Source organism: Elgaria multicarinata, chromosome 1, assembly GCF_023053635.1.
Source record: "Elgaria multicarinata webbii isolate HBS135686 ecotype San Diego chromosome 1, rElgMul1.1.pri, whole genome shotgun sequence".
In the NCBI taxonomy this organism is placed as follows: Eukaryota; Metazoa; Chordata; class Lepidosauria; order Squamata; family Anguidae; genus Elgaria; species Elgaria multicarinata.
Window position 1 is genome coordinate 184,215,195 of NC_086171.1, and position 13,319 is coordinate 184,228,513.

Here is a 13,319-nt window from a genome sequence, read left to right on the forward strand (position 1 = left end):
ACAAGTTCACTGAATATCTTCAATGACCAAATGTGGACTTGTATTAAATCGGGCCACCCACTGACTCAACCTTTCAACCCACCAGTGCACATATTTGTAGTGATTTGCACTGCACTGAATCCAATTACGCTGCTTCAGCCCATGGGGGGAAATGTTAAGCTGCTACGATGAAGACATAGAGGGGAAAAATATCAGTAGCAGTCTTTCTGCAGTTTAGTGCAGAAATGTCACCTCTGGGGACAGGAATGCATGAATTGTGTGGTGTAGTGGCTAAAGTATTGGACTGGGAGTCGAGAGATCTGGGTTCTATTATTATTATTATTATTATTATTATTATTATTATTATTATTATTTATATAGCACCAACAACGTACTTGGTCCCCACATGATCATGGAAACCCACTGGGTGACTTTGGGCCAGTCACAGACTCTCAGCCCAACCTAATTGTGAGGACAAAAATGGGGAGGGAGGAGGATTATGTACGCTTCCTTGGAGGAAAAAAGGCAGGATATAAATGCAAAATGAAAAGCAGTGCATTTGTCATGGCCACATAAAATGCCGCTTTTTGCTTATATATGGTGACTGGGTGAACATGAAACATGAAAAGATGTACAACCTCCACCCCAACACACCATTATTTGCAAATGCCTCACAATAGCTGTTAATTCTCAGTCTAAAGGCTACAGCTTGGCTGTAGATGTCTACAATGGAAATTTATGTCACAGAGTTAAACCACTGTGCAAAATAACGTTAGGCTCCTGCAATGGTTAGAAATAGTCTGAAGAACTAGCCAAGTGTACACATGCAGTCAGGTGGTGTGTGTGTGTGTGTAAATATGTCCTTCCACACATGGTAACAAAGAATTTGGGGTGGGTAGGGGGAGAGACAATCAAAAGAGAGGAACAGATGCACTCACAATCTGAGGACAGCTGCAAGTTCTTTCATGACTGAGTCAAGGAATTGCAGTTTCCTCAGAGGCCTCACCCATTTATCCACATGCCAGCCCCTTTCAACAGGAGTTTCCTCAGGCCTAATTCTTACAAACAACAGAGGACATTGTAACCTTGTATCTGGGCTGTATCACATCAGAATGCAGGTGGAGACCTAAATGACCGAATCCATACAAAATAAGTAAATCCATACAAAACAAAACAAAAAAATAGATGCCAGGGAGAAGAAAACGAATCAAGCTTTCTCTCTGACACCCTTTCCTATGTGCAGGGTTTGAGGTTTTGTTCATATGAAGGAGCATTCAGGAGCAGAGGCTGAAGTGGTAGATCTTACACAGAATGGTCCGCTGTTTTGTGAGAACTAAGGCCCCGTTTTCAGCATTCATATCCAATGTTCCACTCTGGGGGGAGATGTAGCATTAATTTTAAACAGGATTGAAAACATTATTACCCTGAAATGGTTTCCCTTATGTTTATTTTAATAAACAAAGGCAACACAGCCTGGTTGTTATACAGTTTTGACATCTTCCTTAGCACTGTAGTCATCCCAATGACACATATTAAGGCATGACAAAGCTTGCTGGTGGGGAGGAAGGAGCGGCAGGCTTCCAGTTATGATTCATTATTAGGATCTCTAGATGACACTGGTTTGGGATGACCATATAAGCAGACCCTGTCTGTTCTATCCAGACAGCAGGGTCCTGGCAGAAGTCCAGCCTTTTCTTTTCTAAAGCAAATTCCTAGGCTTTATGAATAGTTATGTTTGACTGTATGACGGCAAAAGCTTCCAACATGGTCTACAATACAAAACAAGCTGCCCATCCCTGGTTCAATGTAGATTAATAAACGCTAGCACTTATATTGCTTTTTTGAGTCGTCGAAACATTTCAGGAACTTTCTCTTAAGTAAATCTTTGCAACAGCACTGTCAAGTCAGGCAGTACTATTATTTCCCTTGTGGTGGATGAGTGTCTGTGGCAAAGATGGTGGCTTGCCTAAGGATACTTAGCAAATTAATGGACAAGATGGGTGTTAAACCAGGAATCACACAGATCATATGCTTTGTTACTCTTCTCACCTTGTTATCTTCTGTATAAATGAACAAGTGTACCCTTTACTATTGCAACAAGCCCTGTTCAAATAGAACCAAGAAACTGGTTGCAGTTTTCGTCTCTAAATGAGTCTATTATGACTATATTCTTTAAGTTTTCTGTTTTTTTTTTTTTTTTAAAGGCAATCTGACAGTACGTTCAATTACCCTTTCCAACTTCATGGAGTTTCAACAGGACATACATTTATCATGTTTGCCAAGATTGCAGGGCATTTCAGGGAAAACTTAGGTAACTAATCTGAAATCTATTCAGACATAACTGAGAAGGCATATTATATAAGGCGGTCCGGAAGCTGCAGCTTGTGCAAAATGCGGCGGCCAGATTGATAGCTGGAACAGGGAGGTTTGAGCATATAAAACCGATTCTGGCCCGCTTGCATTGGCTGCCTATATGTTTCCGAGCCCAATTCAAGGTGCTGGTTTTAACCTATAAAGTCCTACATGGCTTGGGACTGCAATACCTGATGGAACGCCTCTCCCGACATGAACCTACCCGTACACTGCGCTCAACATCTAAGGTCCTCCTCCGAGTGCCTACTCCGAGGGAAGCTCGGAGGATGGCAACAAGGGAGAGGGCCTTCTCAGTGGTTGCCCCCCGACTGTGGAATGATCTTCCCGATGAGGCTTGCCTGGCGCCAACGTTGTTATCTTTTCAGCGCCAGGTCAAGACTTTTCTCTTCTCCCAGGCATTTTAACAGCATTTAACAACGTTAAGTTTGTTTTTAATGGACCCCAGAATTGTTGTTTTTAAATGGATACTGTTGTTTTTATACTGTTTTTATGTTTTTTAAATTTTTGTATACTTTTAATGTTTACTATTTTTAATTGTTGTAAACTGCCCAGAGAGCTTCGGCTGTGGGGCGGTATATAAATGTAATAAATAAAATAAATAAATAAATATAAGAACTTGCTACCAATCATTCCTCCTAGCGTTACCTCTTGCATCCACTTCTTGTATGTTAGTCTCGACTTACTTTACATGCGTCTGTATATGACATACTCCACGTTTGAAGCCTTTGTGTTAAAACTAGAAACAAGATTCCTATATTACATTCTTGTTTCAACTAAGAACCTACTTTTAGTTTGAGAGAGCAGAGTAGATAAAACTTACTATTTATTGAGCACCATCAGTGCACATGGTGCTGTACAGAATAAACCAACAAACCAACACCAAGTCCTTACCACAAAAGTGTACATTCTAATAAAATCAGGAAATAAAACCAAAAGGAAGGGAATGCACCAGAAGGGCACAGGAAAACAGTGCAACTAAATAATCAATGTTACCAACAAAAATAAAATCTTAAGCTAAAATTCCGGAATCTTTAGAAAAGAGAAAGGTTTTTAGCTGAGTTTTTAAAAAAAAGCAATTTCAAGAGTAGAGAGGAGCAAGAGAAAATAGACGGAGCTGGACAAGGGAAGTAGAAACCCTTGGATGGGTAAGACACATGGTATCTGAAGAGCACGGAGCACAAGGAGGGCTATGATGTAAAAATTTCCTACTAGAAAGAAATATCCAAGACTTGATGTATTGGTATTTAGTAGGGACAGAGGTTCTTAAATTAAAATACAGAATTATTAAGCTAGAGTTAGAAGATAGTGTAGGCACCCTCTGGAGATTTAGTGTCTCTTGCCTTCCCCAACCTTGCGCCCTTGAGAGTTGTGTTCCAACACATCTGACCATCCCAGCCATTGCCCATGTGATAATGGCTGGGGGTGCTGGGAATTGAAATGCAACACATCTGGAGGGTACCAGGCTGGGGAAGGTTGTCCTACATGAATATATTTTAGTGAAGAGAAATCATTTTGATGACATGCGTAGAGACATCAAGATAAGCCAATAGCTCTTTCTCTTGGAATAGCCTTTACTTTGAGAAAAAGATATTCTGCCACCCCCCTCAAGAGTGGTACTATCCACATAACACAAGTTACAGCAGCATTATGCCACCTTCTTCAGGAGCTCATCATGGCATCCTTCTCCAAGTCCATCTCTCAGCTTGAGAGAAACACACCACCAGTTTAAGAACTCTCAGACACCGAGGTCAGTAAGAGGAATGGAACACCATGTAACTCAAATTAGATTTGTAAAGCATAAAAGATTACCCATACCAGCCAGCACACTGTTAAGCGTCCTGGACTTTTGGATGACCACATAACTTGGCTTCCCTGATTTAGTTTCTGGCAGAAACAAATCTTGTATCCAATGTTAGTAGTACTTAGAGGACATTCATTGAAATGGGAGACTGAGTGGGACTAAAATTAGCTGCATTGATACAGCTCAGTAGATCCACCAGCACCATAAGGAAGAATTTGACATAATAAACCAGTATCACTTCTTCAGAAGTACTGACCTGCATTCAAATACTGACCTAGATTGACTCTACTTAATTTATAAGGTTGGCAAAGCTTTAGGTTTAACTTCATATCTCATCACTTCTATCGCGTGTTTGAATTTTTGACAAGGAGGTTATTTTCCTATGCCATTGGTCTAGGAACTTGATTTGTTTTTAGCATTTCAAAGTGCAGTACATTAAAAAGTCAAATACTATCTCAATATGACCATGCAGAAACATATACAAACACATAACACTGTGCAACAATCCATGTTCCAGGAGTCCAGAAATTATATCTCTATTTTACACAACTCTCTTTTTAGCAACTGCTGTCCAACACTCTACCAATGGGACAGATGAGTTTGTATAATTCCATAGAAAGAGACCTTGACTTGGCTTCAGATGGATCTCTGAACACAGAAGTGAGTTGGGGAGCAGGGACCAAATCAAGAGCCCCATCATTAGGTAATCCCTCTTTGCATTTTTCCTGGCCCACAGGAATTCTCTCTTGTATATGCTTGCATACAAAGTGCTGTCAGAACAAATAGCACTTTAGCATCCCACAGATCAACACTTCTGAAAAAGACTTTTTGGAATTGTGGACCCTGTACCAACCTCAGAGACATCTGTTCCATTATTTGGAGCCGTTATGTCACAAGGATTACTTGCCAATCCAAGCACACCACCTGGAACCCTCATCTTTACAATGAGAATCCACCCTGAGTCTCTGAAATCTTTCTCTATGATCACACAACACACTAAAAGCAATCTAAAAGGTTACCTTCATTCTGTAGCAATTCTCCTATGAGCTTCTCATGAGAAAAAGCTAGGCCATGGATTACTAAGCAACAAAGTATTCTGGCCAATTAAGGACTCATTTGTTCAAAGGAAGCACACTCTCCTCTATAAACATACTGGATCATTGCAACATATTCTGTTGTAGCTGTCAACAGAAACCAATTCACATAAGCAAGTTCTTGGGATGAAAGTAAGGGGCTGATTGGATGGCAAGGTTAGGTTTTCCTTCAGTAAAGGGAATAGAATAGAGTGTTTCAAAAGAGAGAGCTTCCAGAGGTCTAGGTATGTTAGTCTGTTGTAGCAAAAACAAAGTCTTGTGTGTTGTGGCACCTTAAAGCAGGAGTCTCCAATGTAGCACCTGCTGGGACTCCAACTGGTTCTACAAACCTCTCCACTCTTTCAATTTTTTTTTTTAAAAATAAAAAACTCGGGTAATGCTAGGGCAGTCTTCTTTCTCTCCCGTTCTACCCTCTACCTTTACTCTTTTTCAGCCCTCTGTCTTGCTATTTCCCAATCCATGCCAGCTTGCTATATCTCCCCCACACCTCTTTAGCTCATTTTTGACTAGCCATGCCCCTATGGCACCCATTATGTGACTAGCCACATCCACTGTGGCAGTCATTTTGTGGTGGTGTCCGCAGCAGTTTTTGGAATTCGCAAATGTGTTCATAAGTCCAAAAAGATTGGGTAACTCTGCCTTCAAGGCTAAACAATTTATTATGGTGTAAGGAGTCATGGACTAGAGCCCACTCACATCGGATGCACTGGGCATTCTAATGCCCCTTTATGCAGCTGCATAAAGGTAATAGCAGCAGTTTAATTTTTGGAATGTTTATGTCCCTAGAGAATTTTTCATGATGATGATTTTGCAGGGTGGAAAAGAGGTGTGTGCACAATAGGGGAGGGAGAAGCAGAATGCAATATTTGAAAACCAAATTCTATGATGTGTCAGGGCTATGGATAGTTTGCTCATATCCAACTTAGAGTGCACATGTATTCATAAATGCCATCCTATTATTATTGTTATTATTGTATTTAGAGGTTGGGCAATATGTGTAAAGGCAAACTTATATTATTTTAGATAGTGGGCTTGGGAAGCCATCTTATAGGAAACTTCTTTCCCTGTCAAATACAGGTTTATAACTTTTGGCGATGTTATTCATTATATTTGCTTAAGGTTCTACTCCTTAAGGGGAAAATCCTAAAGATTTCATTCCCAGTAAGTTCTATTCAGCTCCACAAAAGGCAAAAACAGCTGTAATTGCATGCCACCTTTTCTACTATTTTGTAGAATTAGGGCCTCACGTTTAGGCAATGTGGGATGAGAAAGGGTTTAAAATCAGTAGCTTGGGGTGCAGGGAGAAGAGTTAAGGAAAACTCTCCAGCTTTCCCGGAAACATTCAGCATGGATACATCTCCATTAAAGCTGCACAGGTTTGTACACTTTGTGGCATGCAAATTTAAGTGTCACACACACACACACACGGGAAACATGCTACTGAAACTTTAAAACTTAACAATAGGGCTGGCTCTAGGTCTTGGAGGGCCCTTTGGCAAGACACCCTAAACAGTCCCCTCTCCCTCAGTGGCCCCATTCAGACAACACGCTAAACCATGCTGCTTAAACACAAAATGGTTAATGGAATGCATTAAGGTTAATGCATTCGGTTAACCATTTTGTGGTTAAGCACTATGGTTTAGCGTGTTGTCTGAATGGGGCCAGTGAGTCTACCTTCTCACAGCATTGTTGCCTGCTGCTGACCCTCCTCTTCCTCATTGCTACCACCAAGGAGCATGCAGGCAGCAGCATCAATCCAACTATTCCAACCCTTGATGCCGGCCTTGCTTAATCCAAGTGGGAAACTAACAGCAGCGTCCTTAAGGGATGTCTAGTCAATTAGCCACCAATCTGTGTCATTTCATTACTCAAGCAGAGACAAATGCACACGCAGTTCACGTTTAATGTGGCACAGCGTAGATAACAAGAAAACGATACCACATCTTGTCAATGATCTGGAATGCCAAGAATAGACTAAATATATCACCGTTGAGTCAGTGACAACAGTTTCTATCAAGCAGAGAGCCATGCATGGAGAAAAAGAGGACTTATGCACCTTCCTTCTCTCACCCCCCAATGATGCAAGCCATCCAAACCCAGGATTTAACTGAAAGTGCAATCAGATCAGGGCAAGAAGGTCTGGGGTGGGGGTTGAGCAATAGAAAAAACACCAAGCCTTTCCTACATTCAAGCAAGCTGCTCCCCCGCCCACTTTTGCAGCCAGTTTTGTACCTAAAAGCAATCCTTTCCCAACAGGAAATGGGAATTTTCTTTGGTCTTTAAAGGCACAGCTAGCATATTGTATATTATATATGCACACACAAGGGAATGCATTCAAATGATCAGCTCGAAAAAAGGGGGAAAGGGGGGAACAGAAAGAGGAAAATATACGCTTATATGTATATATATAGAAGCACAACCTGGAGCGGCGCGCAGTCGCTTGCACAGCCAACCCGAGAATTGCATGCCATAATGAAAACCACGAAATTCTTGTACACTCACATTGTTTAAATATCTCCAGACACAAAGCCATGAGAGACACAAAGAGGGTGGGGGAACTAGAAAGAGAAAAGGGGAGAGAAAGAGAAAGCGAGAGAAAGAGAGAGAGACGGACTCGGGGTGGGAAGAGACGGCTCTTCCTTTCGTCTCGGAGGGAAGAAGAGAGGAATCGCACTACGGTCGAAGGGCCAAGGCGGGTTCCACCCTATTCACTGAGAAAACAACAAACAGCTCCCAGCCGAGGAAGGGAGAAGTGGGTGGATGATGAGCCAGAGGCAGAGCAGGGCCGGGCCTGCGCTGGGGCGATCCAGAGCGTGGCGAGCGCAGGCAAGAACAGGCGACTGCTGCCGGCGAAGACGATCTGACCGGTGCTGGAAAAGATACAAAGTAACAGACCCGCCGAGACGCGCGAGAGCGAGAAAGCGCTTTAGCGGTACACAACTCACCCGCCTCCCTCACTCAGCCAGCCCCATCCGCTCCCGTTATGTACTTCCAAGGGGAGGAGCATCGGGGGTGGTGAAAGCCCGGGGTTCGCCACGCCCACTCTCCTCGGGCGGCTCCTGGCGACGGCGGTAGGGAGAAGATCCTGCGGATGGACGAGAGCGGCGGCTGAAGCGCAATGCAAGAAGAGGAGAGGAGAAAGAGAAGGCAGGGCGGGACGGCAGCGCCCGACGGGAAAGGAAGCCTGCCCGGGCTACCAATGGAAGGAAAGGGGAGGGCGCTGGGCTACACCGGGCCTCGTCGGCGGTTGCAAAGAAGGAAAGCCGGCAGGCCGGGCGAGGAGCTGCTGCTGCTGCTGCAAGCGCGATCCGTCTCAGTCGCCGCTGTGAAACCAGTTCCAGCTAGTATTCCGCACATGCTCACAAGGCGCCATTCTCTCTCTCTCTCTCTCTCTCTCTTTCTGTCTGTGCCTGTTTGCTTTAATCAAATGAGAGGCGGGGGGGGGGGGGAGGTGGCTGTAAAGGACAGCCAAGCCTCGCGTGGAGGAGGCGGGGGCGCCTCGAAAGCCCGCAGGTGCAAAGCGAGGCGGGCCCGCTCTTGGCACCTCATCTGCCCCGGAGCTCGCTGCTGTGCGCCGCGAGGCTTCCTTTCCGCGGGCGGAGGCGGGGAAGAGGAGCTCCGTCCGCAGATAGATGGATGCGACAGGTGCGTGCGTACGTGCGCCCCCCGGCACTGGGGGCGCTGACTGGCAGCTGAGCAAGACGAAGGAGGTGCAGGTGGCGGGAAAGCGCTCGCTCGAAGGCGCCCTGGAATAGAGCCGGGCCCAAGCGAGGGCGGCATTTCGGGGCGCGGAGTGCCCGCGTGCTTCCTTCGAGGGGAGGGCGGCGCAAGCAGCGCCCTCCGCTCTTCTTCCGCACCGGCGGCTTTCCCAACAATATTATATATCGGTCCCTTCGAAGTGGGGGGCACTACCAGCTTCACTGTTTCCCCGAGTGCCAGTCACCATTTGGGCCCTACTATTTCGTCTCAACTCGAGAGTGGCTCCAGTAACATGCGCCTCCCGCGAGGTGGTGATTTCCGGGGCAATTTTTGTGCGCCGCTGGCAGCGACACCCACCTGCTTTTTTAAACAGGAGATGGAGAGCTGCATTCGTGACACCTGTCTCTCCCAACCTGGTGCCCACCAGGTGTGTTGGATTACAGCTTCCATCATCCCCAGCCAAAATGGCCCAGTGGTTGGGGTGATGGGGTTGTATTCCAACACATCTGGAGAGCACTAGCCTCGGAAAGGGTGCTCAAAAGTATCAGCCACTATGTACGAGTGAAGCATAGTGGTTAGCATGTCGGAGTACTATGAAGGCGACCTGGGTTTAAATCCCCACTCCATCATGAAGCCCACTGGGTTTCTAGAGCTGGTCACCACCTCTCAGCCTACCTTGCAGGATTGTTCTGAGGATAAAATGGAGTAGGGAGAACCATGGAAGCTACCCTGAACTCTGCGGCGAAAGGGTATTATTATTATTATTATTATTATTATTATTATTTATTTATTTATTTATTTATTTATTTATTTATATAGCACCATCAATGTACATGGTGCTGTACAGATAACACAGTAAATAGCAAGACCCTGCCGCGTAGGCTTAGAATCTAATAAGTTGTAGTAAACAATAAAGAGGGAAGGAGAATGCGAACAGGCACAGGGAAGGGTAGAATGGAAATGGAACAAAAGCCTTCATCCCTTGGTACCTTAAGTATGTTTCACCCTCAAGAGTGAAGGAAAGGAAGGATGATGGAATAGAGCGGGCAACAGATATGAAGGGGCATAATTTAAGGATTCCCTTGCTCAGTCTAAGGGGTTTTAAAACAAAATATAAAGGGAAACTTGGAAAGGGCAGTAAGTGTGCCTGATAATAAGAACAATTTACTGGTCTACTTAAATCTGTACTGAGCTGTCTAACACAGTGATCTCCAACTGGTCCAAACCCGAGATGCACCTCTGACTTCCAACCTGCAACATGGGACCCAATTGCTCAACATGGCAGAACCAGCTTTGCTCATGACCCACTTTTGGGTTGCGATCAACCAGTGGAAGACCGCTGCACAAAGTACACTTATAGAGAGAGTCAGGGTCACTCTGACATATTTGTTTCCAAGGGGGTCATGAAGTGGTGTCTGGGTTATTCTGGTCAAATGTATGGCAGCCTTAAAATGACAGTGTTTGTGTGTTTGTGCCCCAACATAGTTCATAATTGCCACATATGGTACACTAATAAACTTCCTCAAACAGCATGTGGAACAGAACTGAATCTCTGGGAGAGGGAGAGAGATGTTCTCAACAACAATGAAGTGGGCTTTGTGGCTTGGCAGGCAGCCTCGTTCCTTGAGCAGGGTCAGGCAGGAAGCATATGCATCGCTTAAACTGCTTGCACATCAAAATGGCTACTTAGTGCTGTGATTTATTTATGACCCACTGGTTGTACTATTGCTCTGCAGAGAAATTTAAAGGCTGGCTTTTAAGGGAAAGGAAGTCAGAACATGGTAGAGAAACTACCTGGTCGCTTCCAAGTCACGCACCTCACAATTTGTTCTTTGGACACTCATTAGATTCCGTTGGTAAGACTAATATATATTCATCCATCTGATCTAATGTTAAAAAATTAAATAATAAGATAATAGACCATGGTAGGGATCCAACAATCCTTTTATCAATGTGGATCAGAAAATAGAAGAACATAAGAAAAGCCATGCTTGGTCAGACCAAAGACCTGTCTTGTCTAGCAATCTCTTATGACAGTGGCCACTGAGATGTCTATGGGAAGCCCAAGGACATGAGAGCAACTCTTCTGCTTGTGTTCCATAGTGACTAGCATACTGTCTGTGATACTGGAAGAAATATATACAATTATCATAATCACTAGCCATCACTAGCCTTATCCTCTATGAATTTGTCTAATCCCCTTTTAAAGCCATCTACGCTGGTAGTCATCACATCTTGCAGTAGTGAATTCCATAGTTTTACATAGGAATATTATCTGTCCGGGTTCTAATATGAGGGGAGGAAACATTTTCCCCATCCACCTATATCACACCATGTACAATGTTATATACCTCTATCATGTCCCCCTTACCTGCCTTTCCCCCCTAAGCTAAGGAGCCCCAAATGTAACCGTTCCCCATAGGGGAGTTGCTCCAGCCACTTGATAATTTTAGGGTGCAATCCTATGTCTGTTTAGACAGAAAAAAGTCTTACAACTGCCAGGGGGATGCTGGGAACTGTAGAACTTTTTTTTTCTGTCTCGTCTAAACAGGCATTATGAGGCTTACTTCTAAACAGGCATCAGGTTACATCCTTAGTCTCCCTTTTCTGTACCATTTCCAGCTCTACAATATCCTTTTTTGAGGTGTAGTAACCAGAACTATGCACAGTGTTCCAAGTGTGATCACACTATAGGTATGTACCTGGGTCCCTCACCCCTAATTCCAGATCATTTATGAGCAAGTTACATAGTTTTGGAGCATTCTAAAATGGTAAGGATGTCTAGAGCCTATTAAAATAAATAAATACAAAGAAGCACTGTTTTTTTCTGTCTATTTAAAATTGATGTAGTAATGCCAGGGATTGATTCCCCCCCCTCCTGCACAGATATTTAAAAGGTGAGGCATATTGTATGGTACAGGGAATGGTGACACGAGTGCTTCTTGTTGGTATTGGTTGTATAAATACTCAGAATAGTTATGCTTTTGTTTCACAGATGGTAATAACTATTCTGAGTTACAATAATTCATACAGAGTGGGCAGCTTGCACACTGTGTGCTGCATGCCACCATCCTGGCCTCTTTTTATAGTCATCAGTGTGCCTTTAAAAAGTTACATGGAGTCTTGTCCACACAGCTTCCTGTTGCATTCTGCCACATGTTCTTGTATCAATGCCCCTATGCCAGATAGGGGCAGACTTCTGGTCTGCGGGTTCATCTAGCTGTTTTTTTTCACCAACCAAAGCCAAGTGCAAAAGACAGATACTTGCAATCAAATAATCTTGAACCCAGGAACTTGCTTTGATTAACAAACAGGTTACAGTCCTTCAGCACCAAAATATACTCCTGGTTAGTCCCTTGCCCCAAGCATCTGCAATCAATGGGCCAACTGTGTGGACCACACCAACTCCTTATAGGCCCAGTAAAACCAGCAGTGTTGGTGTAGTGGGGGACTTCCAGGGGTAGCTAGGACATGCAGCAGAGCATGCCAACTCCTTATAGGCATCAGGGATAATCCCCAAATACTCACCTGCTGCAAGGTCTTTTTGTCTGGCGACAAATTAGAAGTGGAAGGAGCTTTGGGACTGGCTGGCTGGCTGGCTGGCTGCAGGAGAGACCCCTGAGGGCTGCATGTGGACTGCAGGTTGCCCGCATTTGATTTATGAGGCTATTAACATGCAGAAGCAAACACCTATTGCTTAAAAACATGTTTCCCAACAATTGTCTTCTCCTGCTATTGATGGCATATGGGTGCTTTTAATCACTGAAGTGAAATCTTAATCTATTTCTGAGGGTGGCATCATCATTATTATTATTATCCCACCATTTTTCCTCCAAGGAACCCAAGATGGCATACATAATCCTCCTCCTCTCCATTTTATCCTCATGACAACAACCCTGTGAGGTAGGATGGGCTGAGAATCTATGACTGGCCCAGTCACCCAGTGGGTTTCCATGACTGAGTGGGGACCAGAACCCAGATCTCCCGATTCCCAGTCCAGCACTTTAGCTACTACACCACAGTACTGCTTCTTCCAAGGGTAGGCAGTTCTCACATTGCTGTTATGCCTAATCTCATAATGCCTTTTCATAGAATCATAGAATAGTAGACTTGGAAGGGGCCTATAAAGCCATCAAATCCAGCCCCCTGCTCAATGCAGGAATCCTGCATTTTATCGGTGAATGCATGTGTTTCTTTTCATGGCAATGTGAATAATAATAATAATAATAATATATTACTACTACTGTTTTTTTCCTCTTGAAAGGAGGACAGGGCAGTTCACATAGTGCTCCTCCTCTCCATTTTATCCTCACAACAACACTGTGAGGTAGGTTAGGCTGAGCGGGGACTAGAACCCAGATCAACAAAGCCCC

The 13,319-nt window shown here is 44.2% G+C and overlaps 2 protein-coding genes across 3 annotated transcripts in view; one reads left to right on the forward strand and one right to left on the reverse strand.

Moving 5' to 3' along the window:
- The window catches only part of DYNLRB1 (dynein light chain roadblock-type 1), a 545,722-nt gene extending 535,299 nt beyond the window's left edge, over positions 1-10,423 (forward strand). The window contains exon 6 of the transcript XR_010026352.1: positions 10,405-10,423. The gene's annotated coding sequence lies outside the window, so the exon portion shown is untranslated. The remainder of the gene's footprint in view (positions 1-10,404) is intronic.
- Positions 1-13,319, reverse strand: part of DLGAP4 (DLG associated protein 4) — a 132,603-nt gene that overhangs the window by 60,596 nt on the left and 58,688 nt on the right. Inside the window, exon 1 of one of the 2 annotated variants that reach the window (XM_063145223.1) lies at positions 7,750-7,795. The exons of the other annotated variant lie outside the window; for it this stretch is intronic. Within the exon in view, the coding sequence (XP_063001293.1) occupies positions 7,750-7,780 (31 nt within the window). The 5' untranslated portion in view covers positions 7,781-7,795. Of the gene's footprint in view, positions 1-7,749; positions 7,796-13,319 lie in introns of those variants that run through there. 2 annotated transcript variants of the gene reach the window in all.